Source organism: Megascapheus bottae, chromosome 28, assembly GCF_031878675.1.
Source record: "Megascapheus bottae isolate mThoBot1 chromosome 28, mThoBot2.hap1, whole genome shotgun sequence".
Lineage (NCBI taxonomy): Eukaryota > Metazoa > Chordata > Mammalia > Rodentia > Geomyidae > Megascapheus > Megascapheus bottae.
Genome location: NC_143536.1, coordinates 10,387,136 through 10,405,953, shown reverse-complemented (window position 1 = coordinate 10,405,953; position 18,818 = coordinate 10,387,136). Strand labels below are relative to the sequence as shown.

Sequence of the window (18,818 nt, the reverse complement as noted above, 5' to 3'; positions counted from 1 at the left end):
ATGTTTTTGCACAAGCTGGGGTGTCCCGGGGTGGGGGGGCAGGTGGGAGGGGCTTTCCCGGTGCTCAGGAAGGGTCGCCTCTCTCATGCCTGCATCCTGGCTCTGATCTTCTAGGCCACACGCAAGTTCAGGTCCGATTCCCCGGAGTTCCTCTGACCTGAGGCAAGCCATCTTCTTCTAGAAGTTTCCACAGTCAGTGTCAAAACAAAAACTCCCACCTGCCCCCCCCTCCCCCCCCCACCCCGGTGGGCAGTGAGGTCGTGTGCTGTCTGAAGCACAGAGGGCGTGCAGAGGGTGTCTGGTGCCACTGGTCCTGTGGCATGTGTCCTCCGCAGGGGACTCCCCTGAGGGCCAGCGAGCCACCCGCCCAGCACCCCCACACGCCTTCCTGGCCCCATCTCCTGGTGCCATTTCTTGGTATGCTCGAGCTTAGAGAAGAGTCTCCAAAGAGCCATTTGCGGGGTCCCTATAAGATGGCAGGATGCTCAGGCATGGTGGGGTTCAGTGGGAGACTGTACCCTCCAGGTCCACCTGGAACCCCTTCTCCCCAGCCTCAGAGAACAGGAAGACCCTGGGGTTCAGAGGTCATACACCCCAGAATACCAGCAAGGAAAGAGAGCCTGCCGTCCCCTCCCTCCCAGCCCCAGGCACCCCCACGCGTGCAGATCCATCGACCCTGCCTGGCCCGGCCTGCCTGCCTCCTCTTCGATCTCATCTTTGGAGGGTGACAAACTTCATTTTCAACCCAGCCCCCTCACAGGTCCTCCTCCACTGCCACTCTCAAATTTCCCATCTTCACTCAGCACTGGTGGCTCACACGTCACTCTAGCTTCTCAGGAGGCTGCGATCTGAGGGTTGCAGTTCGAAGCCAGCTGGGGCAGGAAAGTCTGTGGTGAGATTCTTAGCTCCAGTAAACTACTCAAAAGAAGCCCCAAGTGGCGCTATGGCTCACATGGTAGAGTTCTAGCCTTGAGCACAACAAGCTAAGGGACAGTGCCCAGGCCCTGCGTCCCAAAGCCCATGGGTGCCTGGGCAATGGTGAGGCCCCGCTACAAGTTGGTAGAGTAGGACAGGAGGGCACGCGATTTATTCTGGAGCAAAACCAAACCCAGGCTGCATTCCAACCCAAGAAGCCTCTGCCAGAATCCTGGCACGAGCAGAGGTTGGCACGGAAGTTGGCGATGGGTGCAGAGGCTGAAGCGGCTCGGGCTCCCTGGCCCGGCCTGCCAGGTGGCTTCTGTGCTGGTCAGTGGTTGGTATATCTTGGCTGCTGTTTTATGGTTTCCTGTAAGTCTGTTGTCCGTCTCCTGACTGTCTCTGGAGGACAGTCCTGGTTCAGTGTGAAATAGAATAAATACAGTGAAGAAAATGGTGGCTCTTCAGCAAGAGTCTCAAGCGAAGACGGCAGACACTCTGGGTTTCGGTCGGAGGGCACGGTCTGGTGTGGCCGTGCCAGGAGGCTGCGATGACGGCGGCTCCCTCCCTCCCGCTGAGGCGCGGCTCGTTAGATAGAAACCTCGTACTCCCTGGTTTCCTGCAGGGGAGAGATGGGCACACCTGCACAGCCGTCCCGAGTGGGTCCCCAGCCCACTTGTGAGATGGAGCCAGGCCCGAGCTGGGGTTCATCAGGGTATGTGGGTGCATGTCTATGGGGTAGAGAGCATGTGACATTGCTCTGCCAGCTCTGCCTGTGGCAGCCAGTGGGCAGTGGCTGGGTGGCCCTGTGGGTAGTGGGGCTTGTCTCCCAGGCCCAGTGTGGGGGAGACGCAGACTCAGCCTTGACCCATGTTCTGTGGGAGTCTAGTCCTGCGTGGCCAGCACAGATAGGGGGCCACCCCAGTGCCTCCTGGGAGGTGGGGTCTGTGATGGCTGGTTCTAAGGTGGCCACCTCCTCTGTGGCCTCCATTTCTCCTTTTAGAGACCTGACACTCCATTCTTCTTCTTCTTCTTTTTTTTTTTGGTCAGTTGTGGGGCTTGAACTCTGGGCCTGGGCACTGTCCCTGAGCTCTTCAGCTCAAGGCTACCGTCCTATCCCTGGAGCCACAGTGCCACTTCCGGTTTTCTGGTGGTTAATTGGAGATAAGAGTCTCACGTTCTTTAGTGCCCGGAGATCTCAGCCTCCTGAGTAGCTAGGATTACAGGTGTGAGCCACCTCACCTGGCTCCAAGACTCCATTCTAGGCAAGAGAACGAGTGTGCCCACACGCTCGCTGCTTTTATGTGATGCAGAGCTGTGGGGTGTGTGTGTGTGTGTGTGTGTGTGTGTGTGTGTGTGTGTGTGTTCTGGGCTTGAACCCAGGGCCTTTGACTTTTTTTTTTTCCTGTGCCAGTCCTGAGGCTTGATAAACTCAGGGCCTGGGCACAGTCCTGGGCTTGAACTCAGGGCCTGAGCACTGTCCTTGGGCTTTCTCAAGGCTAGAGCTCTACCACTTGAGCCACAGCACCATTTCTGGCTTTTTCTATGCATGTGGTGTGGAGGAATTGAACCCAGGTCTTCGTGCATGCTAGGCAAGCACTCCACCACTAGACCACACCCCCGGCCCTCAGGGCCTTCCCCTCTTGCTCAGCTTATTTGCTCAAGGCTGGAGCTCTACCACTTGCAGCTCTCTCCCTGCAGTGAACTGGAGCTGAGTTGCTAGGACTGCAGGCGTAGCCCCAGTGTCTGGCATCGTGTGCCGGCCACTCTAGGCAGAGGGTCCTATGCAAAGCCGCCAGCCGGGCTCTAAGGAGGGCCTGAGGCTGGCTGAGATGGAAAACAAATAAAGGGACATAGTCAGTGGAAGGGGGTAAACTGAGCAGACGTATGGGCCTGCAGCTTGGCCCCTGCCGCAGGGGTGGGCAGGGGTGCTGGGGGAGGGTGGGGGGTGGCAGGCAGGGGTGTGGGCTCAGCTGCCCACGGCCACCATGGTGCTGGGCTGGCCCTGACCAGGTCACCACCAGCTCTCGGCTTCTCCTAGCAGCCAGCGTGGTTAGGTGGTGGGGTTCCCTGCCCTCCCTCCCCGTGTCCTATGAGGACACAGGTGTCACTCACCCCGGTCTCATAGATGGGGTTGTCGAACTCGGTCTCCACGGTGATCTGGCTGTACGGGTGCGCGTACATGAGCGGCAGGCGGAGGCTGGAGTAGTAGCGGCACCTGGTGGGGGCAGGGGGGGAGGGCACGTGGAATTTGATTGGTTTCTACCGTCAGGTGACTCGAGGCTCTCTTTACTGGGTACTGAGCATCTATTGCATGACAGGCTGCATGACAGTGTTCGAGAACACTTTCTGGCAATCTGGTCAGCGCTGGCTCTTCGGGTGCTCATCACCCGCCCCCCCCATCTGTCATGGCGTGTTCAGTGTCCTACAGTTTTTCCCAATTGTCTGCCCACTCTCACTTCCCTCCAGCTCTGGGGCGATGTTTAGGGGACCCTGACCTGCCTCAGGCCCTTTGTATACACCTTTCTCTGCCTGATGCCTGTCTCTCCCACCCTTTTGTATGGTCACTCAGATCATTTCCAAGACTGTTCAGCCGCCATCTCCTACTGGGCCTTCTCTTCTTACTCTACTCAGCCACAGTGGCGACCACCGCCATTCCAGGGTTTTCTTCTTTCCCATTTTCCTTTCCGTCCCTGCATGACATGATCCCCTTCTGCTCAACTGCAGGCCCCCCTTAGATACTTTGAGATTGGCCATGCTGGCCCCCACGCGGGAACACATCCCTCTCTTCTCATTCCCTGTGATGGTTTTGAGAGTCCAGAAGACCCTGGGACACGTGGGAGGCTGTGGCCTAGCCTAGCAGTGCTGGAGACGGTCCACACACAGCTTCACAGCGTCAGGTCTCTGAGCCTGGGCCTCAGGCTGGCATCCGGCTTCGCCCAGCAATAACGGGTTGGGTCAGTGAATGTGGCTGCCCAGCTGGTGGTGTCTAACGTCCACAAGTCCCAGGAGCCTAACTCCTGCCAGAGGCCTCAGTGCTGCCTGTGGCACTGGTTCTCCAGAGCCAAGGTGCATCTGTCTCCTCCACCCCCAAGAGTACTGCTTCCCTGTACCTGAGCTGCTGATGGTGGGCAGGCCTGCTGTGTGACAGAATGCAGGGGCGGATCTACCCTATGATGGCATGCAGGGACGTCCTACGGAATGCAGGGTGGTCCTACGGTGTGACAGTATGCAGGGGGCGGTCCTACCATGTGACAGAATGCAGGGGGCGGTCCTACCGTGTGACGGAATGCAGGGTGGTCCTACCGTGTGACGGAATGCAGGGGCGGTCCTACGGTGTGACGGAATGCAGGGTGGTCCTACCGTGTGACGGTATGCAGGGGGCGGTCCTACCGTGTGATGGAATGCAGGGGGCGGTCCTACGGTGCGACGTAACCAGGGGCGGACTTACCGCGTGACGTAAATGTAGGCCCCGCCCAGCAGCAAGGAGATGACCAGGACTGGGATGAAGATGGCCAGGGCCATGTTCCCGCCTTCCAGCGACGACTCGGCCGCGGCTTCTGCTACTGAACACAGCGACCCCTGAGTCCCCGAGCGGGAGCAGGACCATGACCCCTGCTCTGCGCGAGACCCGGCGACCCCAGCCAGCCCGGCCGCCTCCGCTCAGGTCCGCGGGACCCAGACCGGGGTCACCCCAGCCCTTCGGGCGCGGCTGAAATCCGCCAACTCCAGCTCCAGGACGGGCGAAGGCCGACCAGGGGCGCCGGCCCCGTCCAGGGCCCCGCTGCCCCGGTCCCGCCAGGCCGCTCACTCCGCCCCGGAGTCCCCGCTGCCCCGCCCCCGCGGCCCTCCGCGGCCGGCGCGCGCTGTCCGCGGTGCTGACCCTGCGGGCGCCTGGCTGGACCCCGCAGAGCCCGGCGCCGGCCCCTCTTCCGGGCGCACCCCGGATCTAGGGCGCTCTGCTGGGGAAACCCCAGCAAGGCCGCGCCACTCGCCCACCCGCGACGCGGGGCCGGCCTGCCCTCCCCAGGAGGCCCACGCGGCTCCCGGGGCCCAGCGCCCGTCCCGCGCGCGCCCGCTTCCCCGCCCAGAGCCGGTCCCGCTCCACAGCTAACACACAGCATCCCACTGGAGAGAACGGCCCGCGGGGTGCGAGCCTGGGGAGGAGGGGCGGGCACAGGGGCGCTCATGCTGGGAGGGAGGGGGAGGAGAGGGAGGAGGGGAAAGGGAAGAGTAGGGGGAGGGGAAGGAGCTTCGCAGTTATTTTTGGTCAGTGTGAAGGGGGAAATTATTGTGCTTTTCACTGGATAAAGACATGGAAGCATTTGGTTTTGTTTTGTTTTTCTAGTTCAATGTATTGCTTTAAAAGTTATTATTATCATTATGGATTGGGACTCACCTTCTAAAGCGTGTTCAAAGCTGTCTTGGTTCACTGAAATGGAAGCAGAAGGACTGGTCAGCGTGGAGGGGGTTCACCATTCGCACAAAGCCACGCTGATCAGAACGTCTAAGGCCTTGCTCTACGAGAATGGGGCTGTGTGTGTGTGTTGGGGGGCTGTGGACCTTGTCTTTAGGGCTTTCCATGGCTTCGTGCAGGTCCAAGCATTGACCGCTGAGCAGGCACAAGACCCTCACCCCGAACCAAGCCCAAGGGAAAGTGTTTTCCTGTTTTGAATCCACATTTACATAAACCTAGTTTCAGTTTTTGAGGTCTTGGGGCTTGAAGTCAGGGCCTCAGGTTTGCTAGGCAAGTGCTCCACCACGGAGCCACGCCCCACACAAACCACGCCCCTCGCGCGGAACCACGCCCACCAGCAGAGCCACGCCCACCAGCAGAGCCACGCCCCACCACAAAGCCCTGTCCACCAACAAAGCCGCATGGCAATGCAAAGCCACGCCCCTTTAAAACCACGCCCACGAAAAAAGCCACACCCCCACGTACAAACCACACCCACCATCCTGAGCCTGGTCTTACCAGAGTCCTGCTTCTACTGCTGAGCCAAGCCTGCACCTAGCCTGTTTTTGCTCTGGTCATTTTGGGGATAGATACTGAAGCTTTTTTTGCCTGAGTTGGCTGGGGCCAGAGACCTATTTACGCTTCCTGCTGTACCTGGGATGACATGAATGTGTCACCACACTTGGCTTACTTATTGAGATGATGGGGAGGGGGGTGTCAAGAAAACTTTTTGCCCTGGGCTGACCTTGAACTGCAAGCCCCTTGATCGGAGGCTCCCAAATAGCTGGGGTTACCAGTGTGAACCATTGTGGCTGGCTTCACTTCATTTTCACTCCAGATTGACGGTTTGGAGTGTGCGCCGACTGTTAGATTGTTTTTCCTGATCTGGACAATTGAAGAGCATGGCTGTGGGTTCCTCCTGTCTGGGCCTCAAAGTGCTCGAGAGAGCTGGACCGGAAACGCTGGGCCTTTAGAGGCTTCCCCACCTGGGTGTGAGGAATCGGGGCCTTGATCCAATTAGTCCCAGCCCACATTCATATGTGGTGGCAGGCATCTGGAGGTTGAGTCTTTGGGGGTGTTTGGGTGAGAGGCTGGAGGAGGCCCTCAGCATGCCATTAGTGGCTTTATACCAGGGGGGAAGAGAGACCTGAGAGGTCAACCCAGCGTGGCCCCTCAGCTTCCCAGCTCCAGGCCTGTGAAAACTGTGAACTCGAAGCTCTGGACACTAGCTGGCCACAGAGCAAGGCCTCCAGTCTCATGCAGCATGGGGAGCGAGCAGGTTGGGGTGGCAGTCTCTGTCCCACCCATCACTCCTGTGGGCTCTTTACCTTTGCAGACGGGCAGGGGCCCGTTCCAGTGAGACGGCTGCCCCAGGACGCAGCGAATGGTCACCTCGCCCATGAGTTCGAAGCCCTCATAGCACATGAAGGTGAGAAACTCGCCGGGCAGGTAGAGCCGCTTGTACAGGATCTGGTACCCGTTCTCAGGCAGCCCAGGGTTGTCGCATGCTAGTGACTCCTCCGCTAGAACAACACAAGCCACAGGAGCTCTGGTGAACAACCAGGGACCATGGGACCCAGCCTTCCCCCATCCCCTCACCAACTGCACGCCGTCCTCCAGCCCCACTGACATCCACCAGCCCAGGTCACCGCAACACACACAGCTGAGGTGGAGTGAAGGGGCCTGGGCATCTTTGCAAACCTAGGTTCCCCCGTCTATTGGCTGGCAAGGGTGGGAACTTCTGGGATCACCGTTTGGGAATACTAGCAGGAATTCATAGGAATCCAGAGGATTGCGCGTTCCAGGTGCTCCATGTGAAATGAAGAAAGGGAAATCTCACTTCTCAGATTGCAGCCAGGTAATGTCTTTCAATACCCAGGCCTCCCTCCTCCTCCTCCTCCTCCTCCTCCTCCTCCTCCTCCTCTTCCTCCCCATCATCTCCTTCTTCCTCTTCTAGGAAGCCTTCCTTGCTGCCAGCTGCCATCAGCCTTTCCTTCCTGCAACCAAGCAAGGACCATTCTCCCTTCTGGGGACCTTGTTGGTCTCGGTCACATAACCTAGACACAGCTCACTCCTAGGCCAACTGTCCAGTCTCTGCCAGTGCTGGCCCAGGAGGCCTGGTGATGGAAAGTAAGCAGACAGGTAAAAAGACATGGGTGGAAAGGATGACATTGCTTATTTTGGAGATAAAGTCTCTTGGTCTCTGGATCTAGGCCTCTTGAATAGCTGTGATTGTCATTGTTTGACACTGGAGCCAGCCGGCTTCATGATTTCAAACTTCCTTTTTGTTCTTTAAAACCGAAATAAAAGTCCCTCTGTGGAGAGACGCTGGTCTGTGAAATTGTGGTGTTGCAGTATACAGAAATGGAGGAGAGTTAAAGAGGGGGCTGGGCCTGTGATGCACACTTGTAATCCCAGCTCCATGAGAGTCATAGGTAGAACAGAAAAAGAATAAGACCCTATCTGAAAAATCACTAAAGCTAAAAGGTGGGTGGCGTGGCCTCAGGGGATTGCAGGGGGCGTGGCCTCAGAGGGGACAGAATGGCTGCAGTTGGGTTTGGTCTCTGGTGGAATATCCTGGCCAGAAGGCAGGTCTCCCTGCGAATAGGTGTGGGACTGCAGACCCCATTGTGCCTTTGGGGGGGAGGTTCACCCACACGGTGATCCCATGACAGAGGGGAGTTTTGGTTCCTCCTGGTTCTAGTGGAGGCTGGCTAGGCCTGGTCCCTGCGGACTTCTACCTGCTGAGCCTGTGCCCGCCTATCTCTGCTGTCAGCTCGTGGTTTGTTCCAGGACCAGGGATTCCTGTTCAGATTCCTCTCTCTCCCTCTTTCCAGATGGGGTCTTGCTATGTTGCCTGAGCTGATCTTGAACTCCCGGGACTGAGATCCTCCGACTTCAAGCCCTTTACTAGTGGGGGCCTCGTGTGCCAGCCACTGCACTGCTTTCCTTTCCCATAAGGCTCTGTCCCTCTCTGTGGCCCCACAGGTTCTTTAGGCCACCATGTGAGTGCTGACTGCCCGTCAAGACCCCTGGACCCCATACAAAGCTCTGGGTCCAGAGCTGCCCTCCACTCTGGGCAGCTTTAATCTTAACAGCTCTAATTGTAATCTTTCTTCCTTCCTTCCTTCCTTCCTTCCTTCCTTCCTTCCTTCCTTCCTTCCTTCCTTCCTTTCTTCCTCCCTCCCTCCCTCCCTCCCTCCCTCCCTCTCTCTCTCTCTCTCTCTCTCTCTCTCTGTCTCTCTCTCTCTCTCTTTCTTTCTTTCCTTCTCTCTTTTAGACAGAGTCTCCTTGTGTCATGCAGGCTGGCCTAGAATTCTCTAGCCACTAGCCTCCTCTTTCTTCTTCTTTTTCTTCTTCTTCTTCTTCTTCTTCTTCTTCTTCTTCTTCTTCTTCTTCTTCTTCTTCTTCTTCTTTTTCCTTTCTTTCTTTCTCCTCTCTTTCTTTCTCTCGCTCTCTCTCTCTGTGCCAGTCCTGGGCCTTGAACTCAGTGCCTGAGCACTGTCCTGTGCTTTCTCAAAGCTAGAAGTTCTGTCACTTGAGCCACAGCACCGCTTCTGGCTTTTCCTATGTATGTGGTACCGAGGAATTGAGCCTGGGTCTTCGTGCGTGCCAGGCAAGCACTCTACCACTAGGCCAAACTCCTGGCCCATCACTTTCTTCTTACTGGGGCAGTAACCCCAGGCTCCCAGAGCTTCTGGGAAATCCAGTAGAGGACGTCATACCAGGCTGATTGCCTTTACCTTCAATCCTGTAGTACGAGAGCCTCAGCCCTGGTCAGCCATTGGCGGAGGGTGGTAAGATCTGCCTCAAAGCCAGACCCCGTGAATAGGGACTCACAGACACAGCGGGGCAGCCGAGACGTCCAGATGGGGGTCCCGGTTTCGCGGCTGTAGCAGGTGAGCAGGGAGCTGCCCTCCAGCACGAAGCCCGGATTGCAGGCGTACTGGATGGTGGCTCCCACCAGCAGCACCGGGTCGGAGATCAGGCGGGTGGAGTGTTCTACGTCCCCTGGGTCCGTGCAGTACATGACTGGGGGAGACAGAACCAGGCCGCGGGGCGTCAGGGCGTCGCCCGGGAGCAGGAGGAAAGGGACCCAGATCTAGTTGATTTTATGATTAATAATATTGTTATTGTTTTGCCAGTCCTGGGCTTGAGCTCAGGGCCTGAGCACTGTCCTTGGACTTTCTCAAGGCTAGAGCTCTACCACTTGAGTCACAGCACCACTTCAGGCTTTCTCTATGTATGTGGCACCGAGGAATCAAACTCGGATCTTTGTCCGTGCTGGCAAGCACTCTACCACTAGGCCAAACTCCAGGCCCCATTTTATTATTCTTTTAAAGGGATTTTCCCAAAGACTTCACATCAAGGACCAAAGTGGGTGAATCGTCCCCGTGTTTGGAATGAGAAGGAAACTGTGGAGAGCTTGGCTAGGGGAGAATCCTCCCAACTGCCACCCATAGTGTGGGGTGAGGGGCAGACAGGTCCCACGCAGGCTCAGGCCTGAAGGCCTCAGTTACTGCTTCTGGGAGGACACCCACAGAGAGGGGCCAGAAACAAGCCAGTCAAAAAGCAATTAAGTAAACAACACTGTGATTCCTAGAGATAGCCATCTCCCTAAAAGAAGGAAAACAAACCCATAAGGAAGATTCCTGTGGCTCAGGCCTGTAGCCCAAGCAGCTCAGGAGGCCGAGGTCTGAGGATCAACGTTTGAAGCCCGCCCACTAACCAATGAAAAGCTGGAATGGGAGGTGAAGCTCAGTTGGCAGAGTGCCAGGCAAATCAGCTGGATTGCAGGGGAGGGGAGGGGAGTAGGGGAGAGGGAGGCCCTGAGTTTGAAACCTGGCATTTGGGCTGGGAGGGATGTAGCTTAGTGGCAAAGTGCTTGCCCAGAAAGAGCAAGGTCATCCTGGGTTCGATTCTCAGCACCAAAAGAAAAAGAAAAGCTGGCCTGGCCAGTTTGGACTCATGGGTTTCTTCACATCTCACTGTGTGTAACTGTGGATGGACTTCTATGGCTTTGTTTGCTTTTATGTTTGTGCTGGTCCTGGGGCTTGAACCCAGGGCCTTGTGGTCACCCTTGGCAGGGTTTCCAGTACCTGCGGGCCACACAAAATGAAGGCGGTTTCCACGCAGGCCCCTGGCTCTCCCTTCCAGTCCTCACTCTGTCCTCTCCCCCATTTCTCTTGTTCTTGGCTGCTCCTGAAGGCCTGGACCCTGAGAGGCCCCCCCCCCCCGGGCCGACCTTGGTCCCAGCGCGCTCACTCTTCTCGCAGAATGGGGGGTCCCCACTCCAGCTGAGGTCCCACTGGCAGGCCAGGGTGTCGCTGCCCACGATGTCATAGCCCGGGTCGCACTGGTAGGTGACACGGGCGCCTCGCACCAGCTCGGTGTGGGATGTGGTCTTCCAGCCGTTCTGGATCTCGGGCAGGTCGGAGCACGAGTCGTTCCGGGACACCTCTGGGGGGGGGGGAGCGGCGCCTGAGACCGTGACCTGGCGAGGCGCTGGCCGGGGCAGGGATGCAGGAGCTGGGAGCCGGGGTAGGGGCCCGGGTGGCCGGCCTCTGGGTCCAGCCTGGCCTGGCTTCCCTGCCACCGCCCCGTGGTTTATGTGGAGCAGGAGACACAGGCCTCTGTTTTTAGGACTTTGGAAAAAAAAGACCCCCAAATCCCTGATGCTCTGGATTGAGGACACAGCTGCAGGCGCTGGTCCAGGCTCCCACTGCGGTGAGGAGCGGGGTAGGACAGCCATCCAGCTGACCACCAGACCCACATCTCTTAGTCAGGAGGCGCCTGTCATCCTAGCTACCCAGGAGGCTGTGCCCTGGGGCCTGTGGCTTGAAGCCAGCTGGGGCCCCAGAGGAGGGGAGCCTCTTATCTCCAGTGAGCCACCAGAAGTGCCAACACAAAACAAGCAAGTGGAAGCGGCTCTGTGGCGCTAGCCTTGAGCAGAGAGAGGCTCAGGGACGGCGTCCAGGCCCTGAGTTCAGGCCCTAGGACCCCAGGACCAGCGCGCACACATTATGCAGCATTGTCCACTCAGTCCCCACACCCGCCTGGTGGAGCAGGGCCCTGCAGTCCCGCTCTTTTATAGACGACATGCCAGGGGCCCAGATCAGATCCTCGACACACCCTCAACCCTGCAGCCACGCGTCCCAGCACCTGAACCCAAACTCAAGGGCCCGGCCCTGGCAGGCCTGGACCAAGACCATGCGTTTGGAGGCTCTCACGTTCCCTCCTGAATCTTCCAGTGGCTTCTACAGGAAATGGGGGCGCCGGGCCTCCAGTGACACCTACCCACGTAGTTTATGATGAAGCCCTGGCCCTTTCCGAACACGAGGCCCGCGGGGTCGGCATGGAACTGGATGGTGAGATCGGGCGTGGAGGAGTAGAGCCTCTGTGGGCCACTGCTGCCCAGGTACTGACCCAGGATGTGCGGGGTGACGCTGTCGCCATCATACACGGTGAGGATGTCACTGTGGCTCAGGTTCAGGCTGGGGGAAGGGGAGACGGGGGAGAGGTCACCGGAGCTAGCAGGGCGCAGAGCAAACCACTACCCCTACATCCAACACCCCCGCCCTCCATCCCTCCCTCCCTGCCCCAGGGCCTTAGCACAGGAGACCCAGTGTAATGGCACTGCTGACTGACAATGGAGGAAGCATTTAAAGGCCCTCAGTCATCTCCATCTCCCAGGAGAGGCCCAAACCCACACAAGAACCAGATGGGCCTCCACCTCCCTGGTCCTCGCCACAGCCTGACATAATCCTGTGGCAGGCCTGGAGAAGTAGGAACAGAGTCACGGATGGCACCTGCCGGGTGGGCCCACAGGTCTCCCGAGGGCTGCCACCCCACGCGTTCTCAGGACCGCAGGTTAAACCCGTGATTTCCAGCCCCGCCCCTCGTGACCCTCGCCATGTCTCCCCATGCCGAGTGGTGGAGTTGTGTCGTGTCATGTCTTCCCGGGCTGCTCTGGTGGATTGGCTCAGCTAGACCAGCGATTTCTCACAAGGCTTAGAGACTCGGGGAAGCGACAGGAGGGCCTGGAGAGGGGTTCTGCTGTCCAAAGGCTTGGGTTTTATGGGGTTCCCATCAGTGCACGTGTTTATCTCTTCCAACAGGTGACACAAAGTGACTGGTATAGTCTCCTCATACCACGGAGCAATTCTTCCTGTGGCCAGCGGAGGGCGGTGCAGGCCCGGGCTCGGCCAGCGGAGGGCGGTGCAGGCCCTGCACACCCAGCACACAGCCCGGGTGAGGGAGACCTGCGGGTGCAGGCCCGGTTTGCATGTCAGGAGCCGAGTTAACCAAAGGAGAGGAAGTGGCCCAACCTCTCGGGGCTGCCGTTTCCTGACCTATAAGGTCTGATGATGAACTCTGCCTTATCTTTGGTGGCAGGAACCGGCGTTGCTGGTCTTGGGCTTGCTTAGCCGGCGCTTTACCATCTGAACCACACCTCCACCTCCAGATTTTTGGTGGTCAGTTAGAGATGAAGCCTGGCAGACTTCTGAAGGTCCATTCTCCAGATCTCAGCCTCCTGAGTCGGTTACATTACAGGTGTGAGCCACCACCCTCCAGCCCCTCAGACAAGGCCGGGCTCTGACTGTACTTCCTCTAGGTACGGCCTCCTGTGTAGCCGGGATTACAGGTTATCGGTGGAGATGGGGGTCTCGCTAACCTTTTTCCTCAGGCTGGACAAGGCTCAGTGAATATTCAGTGTCACAGACAGGGAAGAAAGGCTGATCCTCTGGCCTCTGGGCCTTAGCACAGGTGGTTTCGGTGCTGAAACATGCTCCCCCCACCTCTGCCAGGGCTGTCTCCATCCGTGAAGTCCCACGACATATCTGGCTTTAGTCCCATAGGCACTATTCACATTTGGGTCAGATGTGTGTTTCTATCTCTGTCTCTGTCTCTCTGTCTCTCTCTCTCTCTGTTTCTGTCTGTCCATCTGTCTGTCTGTCTGTGTGTCTGTATGGCACAGCTAATAATGGTCACCTCCAGGGAAGACAGGAAATGAACGCAGTGTGATGATGCCCCCCTCATCACACACATTTTTCACTCAGCAGTTGTTTCCTGAGCACCTACTACATGGCAGGCTTGCTGGACTCTGAAGGCAGGAAAGAAGTCAGACCACACTCCCTAGACACCTCGGGGGATAATGGACTATACAGAACTCGTGGTGGGGACAGGAGGGAAAAACTTGGAGAGAGCGAGGGAAGGAGCAACACTGTCCAAAAAGAAATGTGCTCTTTATGAGTCTTCTATCACTGTAACCCTTCTGCGTATCAGTTTTATAATAATAACAATGGTAATAGTAATGATGATGACGAAATTAAAATAAAAAGATTCATGCCAGACTGACAGAGAGAAGGGGCCACCCAGTGGGAGAGACAGACAGGGAGCATGTAATACAGTGTCATTTCCTCCCTGACCTGCCACAGTGCCTTTGCATGTTCCTCTTTTTTAGCGGCAGTACTTAAACCCAGCCTTGAGTCTGGGCTTTCTCTGTTGTGGGTCCTGGGGCTTGAACTAAGGCCTGGGCACTGTCCTTGAGCTCTTCAGCTCAAGGCTACCACCCTACCCTTGAGCCAAGCCCCATTTCCCATTTTCTAGAGGTTCATTGGAGATAAGAGTCTCAGGTCCTTTTGTGCCCAGGCTGGCTTTGAACCTTGATCCTCAGATCTCAGTTTCCTGAGTAGCTAGGATCACAGGCGTGAGCCACTGTGCCTGGCTGAGTGTAGGTGTCTTATCAGACCCTCTCCTGACTTCCTCTCTGTGTATCTAACCTCTGGTGTGGAGCCTGGATGCCAGAAGCTTTCCCTTGCTCTGCATATTGGGCACGGAACCAGCTTCCTATAGTATGGATTTCCTGCATTCAGGGCCATTTTCTGTGGATGCTGCTGCTGGTCTCACTGGCACATAGTAGGTGCTTAGTCAATAGGCGGTCTGGCACAAATTAGGTGGTTAGTTAATGGAAGGCTGGCACATAGTAGGTGCTTAGGTAATAAGGGGGCTTGACACATAGTAGGCGTTTGTTGAGTTAATGGGGTCTGGTGTAGAGTGGATGGTTAGTTCCCAGAGGGGTTTGGCACATAGTAGGTGGCAGGCTGCACACTCACAACTGCACATCGAGGAAGATACGCTTCTCCTCCCCGACGTGGATCCTCCACACGCAGTCTTCACCCTCCACGTAGGGCTCCGGCCAGTTGGGTGACAGCACGACCCCAGCCACCGCCGTGAGCTCCCCACCACACGTGGCTGCGGGACGGACGGAGACAGAGAGCAGGCTGAGGGAGGGAGGCAGGGCGTCCACCCGCAGCTGTCTGAGCAGCCAGGCTCTGCCTGCCTTCCCTCCGGGCAGCAAAGGCCTGGTGGCGGCTGGGCGCAGGCGCTGCAGTTCCTTCAGCACCGAGGACAGCGCCTTCAATTCTGGGATCAATCCATCACCAACACGAGTGTCACACGACTGCTGTCCACAGGGCCAGCACACAGATGGGGCCCGAACCACCCCCCCCCCCGTGCTCACCTCGGCACAGGGGCTCCGTGTCGTTCCAGTAGGGGTCCCGCACGTTGATGCACTCGATGACAGCCGGGCCCTGCTCCAGCGAGTGGCCGGGGTCGCAGGTGAACTCCACCACGGCGCCCACGTTGTAAGTGGGGTCGGAGGTGGTGAAGTTCCCGTTCTGAAGGTACGGCTCGTAGCAGTGGCCCTTCTCAAAGGCTGGGGTGGGCGGGGTGGGGGGACAGGGCAGCTCAGTCTTGGAAGGAGAGAACCCCCCTTCTGCTCATGCCCCCCCCCAACCTGACAAATCTGGCCACAAGGAGTCCCTGGTCCCCAACAGCCCACAGCCTCCCCCACAGCGCTGCCCCCCACCAAGGCAGAGGCCCCCGGCCGCTCACCCTCAAAGCGGATGTTGAAGGTGGAGGCGCCCGGGCCCTGGGGGGACGAGAACTCGATGCGGATGGCGCTGTGCTCGCTCAGCAGGCCCTCGAAGGGCACGCTGTCCGTGTGCAGGGAGTCGTACAGGAGCGTGGACGAGTTGGTCAGCCCGCTGTACACGGCCATCCTGCGGGGAGGTCAGGGGAGGGGTGTCAGGTCCCCACTCTGCCCCAGCTCATGTTATGGGGTGTGTGTGTGTGTGTGAGTGTGTGTGTGTGTGTGTGTGTGTGTGTGTGTGTGTGTGTGTGGCCAGTACCAGGGATTTAAGCCCAGGGCCGGGGTGCTGCCCCTGAGCTCTTTGGCTCTAGGCTGGCACTCGACCACCCCAGCCACGCCTCACTTGCAGCTTTTTGGTGGTTCACTGGGGATGGGAGTCTCATGGATTTTTCTGCCCAGCCTGGCTTCAAAGTGCGATCCTCAGAGCTCAGCCTCCCGAGGGGCCGGGGTGAAGGGTGTGTGCTGCCCGGCCCGGCTCTGCCCTGGGTTGCTCTGGGTGGCTGAGGAGCAGTGCTGGGGCCGCTCTGCAGGGCCTCGCCTTCCAGGGGAGGGCTGACCCCATGGAGGGACCCGGAATAATGGCAGACTTAGAGTGGAGGCTCTGGAGACACAGCCCAGCTGCCCGGCCTTTCCATTAGCAACCTGAGCATGGGGCTCTCCTTCCCATCTGTTCTTCCTGGAGTCTAACTCATGGTCGGGCTCAGAGTCAGTGCTATATGAATTGCCTTCCTTGTCCAAGTGCAGGGGGAGTTCGGAGAGAAAGAACGTGGTGGAGCCCCAGGGAGGGGTGCCACCCCCACTCCTGTGGCCAGTGTGGCCTGTTCCCTTGGCCCCTCTGCCCACCACCCCCAAGTCTCCATCTCTAGCTCTTTCATTTTGGGGAGCCCAGGTTGCAGCCACGTCCACCCTCCACCATCCCTGGCCACCTTCTCGGGGCCAGGAGGGCATCACCTGTCTCTCCCGTGCAGCGCCAGCCTCTCAAAGTGCAGATGCAGCTTCTGGCCCTCGGGTGCCTCAATGGTCCACACGCACAGCTGGCTGCCGTTGTGCCCGGGGGAGCTGGGCGAGAGGACGCGGCCGATGGTGGCATTGCGCACGGCTCCTCCACAGGGAGCTGGGGGAGGAGAGAGCAGATGGGTGATGAGGAGAGAGGGGGGAGAGGGAGAGCACTTCCCCCACCCCGACTCTACCCTTGCGCCTCAGCCAGGGGAGCCCTAGCACCTGGGATGAGAGGGGGAGCACTTTGCCGGGGCAGGGGGGTCACAGGACATCCCGCTGCAAGCTGGGTCAGCAGCTCTGTGCATGGTGGAGAGCCCAGCTGGCCTTGGCTTTTGGTCACTGAATGGCCATCCAGAGCCAGGTGTGGTCATGCTTGCCTGCAATCCCAGTGACTCAGGAAGCAGAGGTGAGAGGAGCAGGGGCCAGAGCCTCGCCAGGGAAAAGCCCAAGCCCCTCACCAAGACTATGAAAAACACCAGCAGGGCTGAGAGTGAGTCCAGTGGTGAAAAGCAAGTAAGGAGAAGAAGGGGAGAAAAAGTTACGATGAAGTTCATCAAGGAAGAATCGTAAAGAGGGCCGGGAGTTTGGCCTAGTGGTTAAAGTGCTTGCCTAACATGCATGAAGACCCGGGTTCGATTCCTCGGTACCACATATATAGAAAAAAGCCAGAAGTGGTGCTGAGGCTCAAGTGGTAGAGCTCTAGCCTTGAGAAAGTCCAAGGACAGTGCTCAGGCCCTGAGCCCAAGCCCAGGACTGGCAAAAAAAAAAAAAAAAAAAAGAATCGTAAAGAAAGGCAGGGAGGGTTTGTGCTTTACACACACCGGCCACGGTGAAACCACCGCCACATCCACAAACCCTGGCCACGGCCTTGCTCCCGGGGGGCTGCAGTCAGAATGCGAGTGGTGACAGCCTTTTGCAGAGGCAAGCGGGTAAAACCTTTGCCAAAAATCAGGTTCCAGCGCCAGCTCAGGGCTGTGACGAGTTCCACGGAAAGCTCTAGAGCTGCCCACACAGTGCTGTGGAGGAGGGAGTCACGGCTTCCAAGTTTCTCAGGATTGCTTGCCGGAATTGGGGGAGACAGGGGCAACCCGGCCCAGCAAGCTCCTGAAGACAAGAATACTCAGAGAGCACCCCTGTTCAGGAGGAAAATCTCGCCTTCCCCGAGGCCAGAGGAACACAGCGACAAGGCCTGCCAAAGACGGGGGAGGCTGGGGCTGTACACGTGCTTTGTTCCCCTCATCTACACATGGTAGCTCTTGAACTTTGTTTAGCTTGTGTGACTTGTGTCACAAAAGAAAAATCTAATGAAAACGTGATCTGGGCCTTGTGGGAGGAATGGGAACGAGGCAGCCATCGGAAGACAGGCGACGGGGGACTGAGGTGCTAGAAAATGTTCACTGGGTGTCCGTCTCTTTCTCCTGGCTCATGTCATCTCCTGAATCATGTCATCAACTACAAGGAGAATGCATTTGTTGACTGCTCCATTCTGAGTGTCTCCCTCGAGGAAATGTAAACTTTCCGAGAGCTGAGATTATCACCACCGCCGCCACAGACGTGACAGTCCACTAACTCACAAGGTGTGTGCAAGGCCAGACCCTTCGTAACTGCTCATTGAATGAGAAAACGTTTCCACCACCCGTTTATTTATTATGGTTATTTTTGCCAGTCCTGGGGCTTGAACTCAGGGCCTGAGCACTGTCCTTGGACCTTTTCAAGGCTAGAGCTCTACCACTTGAGCCACAGCACCACTTCCAGCTTTTCTATGTTTGTGGTACTGAGGAATCGAACCTGGGTCTCTGTGCATGCCAGGCAAGCACTTTAACCACTAGGCCACACTCCTGGCCTATGTTTTCCCCCTTTTGTCCCTTGGCACCTGCTCCATGTCTGGAGCTCACCGAGTGACTTTGTGATGGAATTGCGTTTGCCTAGGAAACAGCCATGGCTCTGCCTGTGCCAGAAAGCAATGCAGATCCTCCTGGACCATGACAGGGACCCCAGGGACTCCCCAAGGCCACTGGTCACTCCCTGCCGGGGAGAGTCTCCTCACTGGTCAGCCAGCCTGGGGCTCCAACACCAATGGCCCCTTCACATGTGAATGTAGGCCGGCCATGGAGGCTGTCTTGAGCCTACCCTAGAGAATGGTGGCTGTCCGTGCCTGGGGAGGGGGCGTGAGGGTAGGGGAGCTTGGTGGTGGAGCGGGAGGTAGCTGTCCTGGGAGGTGGCCCTCCTGGGTGGGGGGGGGCAGTGCCATCTGTCCTCTCCGAGCAGAGCTCCCTGGTTCCTTCTGCGGCCTGGTCAGCTGTTTGCCTCCAGCTCACTGGCCCAGACCCTGTCTCTTTTAGCGCCATGGAGGTTTCATCCCTTTCTGATTCACAGGCAGAAGAAAAATAATGAGCCGGGGAGGAACACGAACCAACTGCCCCTCCGCTTAGGCTTCTTCCCTTTGTTTAGAAAAGACAGAAAGACAAATCCCCAAGGCCCTGGTGCAATCCAATCTTGCTGTCTGCTGTCTGC

General features: G+C 57.8%; 1 protein-coding gene across 1 annotated transcript in view; it reads right to left on the bottom strand.

The window, feature by feature from the left end:
* The window catches only part of Sez6l (seizure related 6 homolog like), an 89,697-nt gene continuing 70,879 nt past the window's right edge, over nucleotides 1–18,818 (bottom strand). The window contains exons 6-17 of the mRNA XM_090320355.1: nucleotides 16,257–16,419; nucleotides 15,269–15,435; nucleotides 14,895–15,089; nucleotides 14,488–14,626; nucleotides 11,669–11,865; nucleotides 10,637–10,831; nucleotides 9,212–9,403; nucleotides 6,700–6,894; nucleotides 5,315–5,347; nucleotides 4,367–4,478; nucleotides 3,031–3,133; nucleotides 1–1,534 (exon numbers count right to left, since the gene is read on the bottom strand). Coding sequence (XP_090176481.1) covers nucleotides 1,505–1,534; nucleotides 3,031–3,133; nucleotides 4,367–4,478; nucleotides 5,315–5,347; nucleotides 6,700–6,894; nucleotides 9,212–9,403; nucleotides 10,637–10,831; nucleotides 11,669–11,865; nucleotides 14,488–14,626; nucleotides 14,895–15,089; nucleotides 15,269–15,435; nucleotides 16,257–16,419 — 1,721 coding nt within the window. The 3' untranslated portion in view covers nucleotides 1–1,504. The remainder of the gene's footprint in view (nucleotides 1,535–3,030; nucleotides 3,134–4,366; nucleotides 4,479–5,314; nucleotides 5,348–6,699; nucleotides 6,895–9,211; nucleotides 9,404–10,636; nucleotides 10,832–11,668; nucleotides 11,866–14,487; nucleotides 14,627–14,894; nucleotides 15,090–15,268; nucleotides 15,436–16,256; nucleotides 16,420–18,818) is intronic.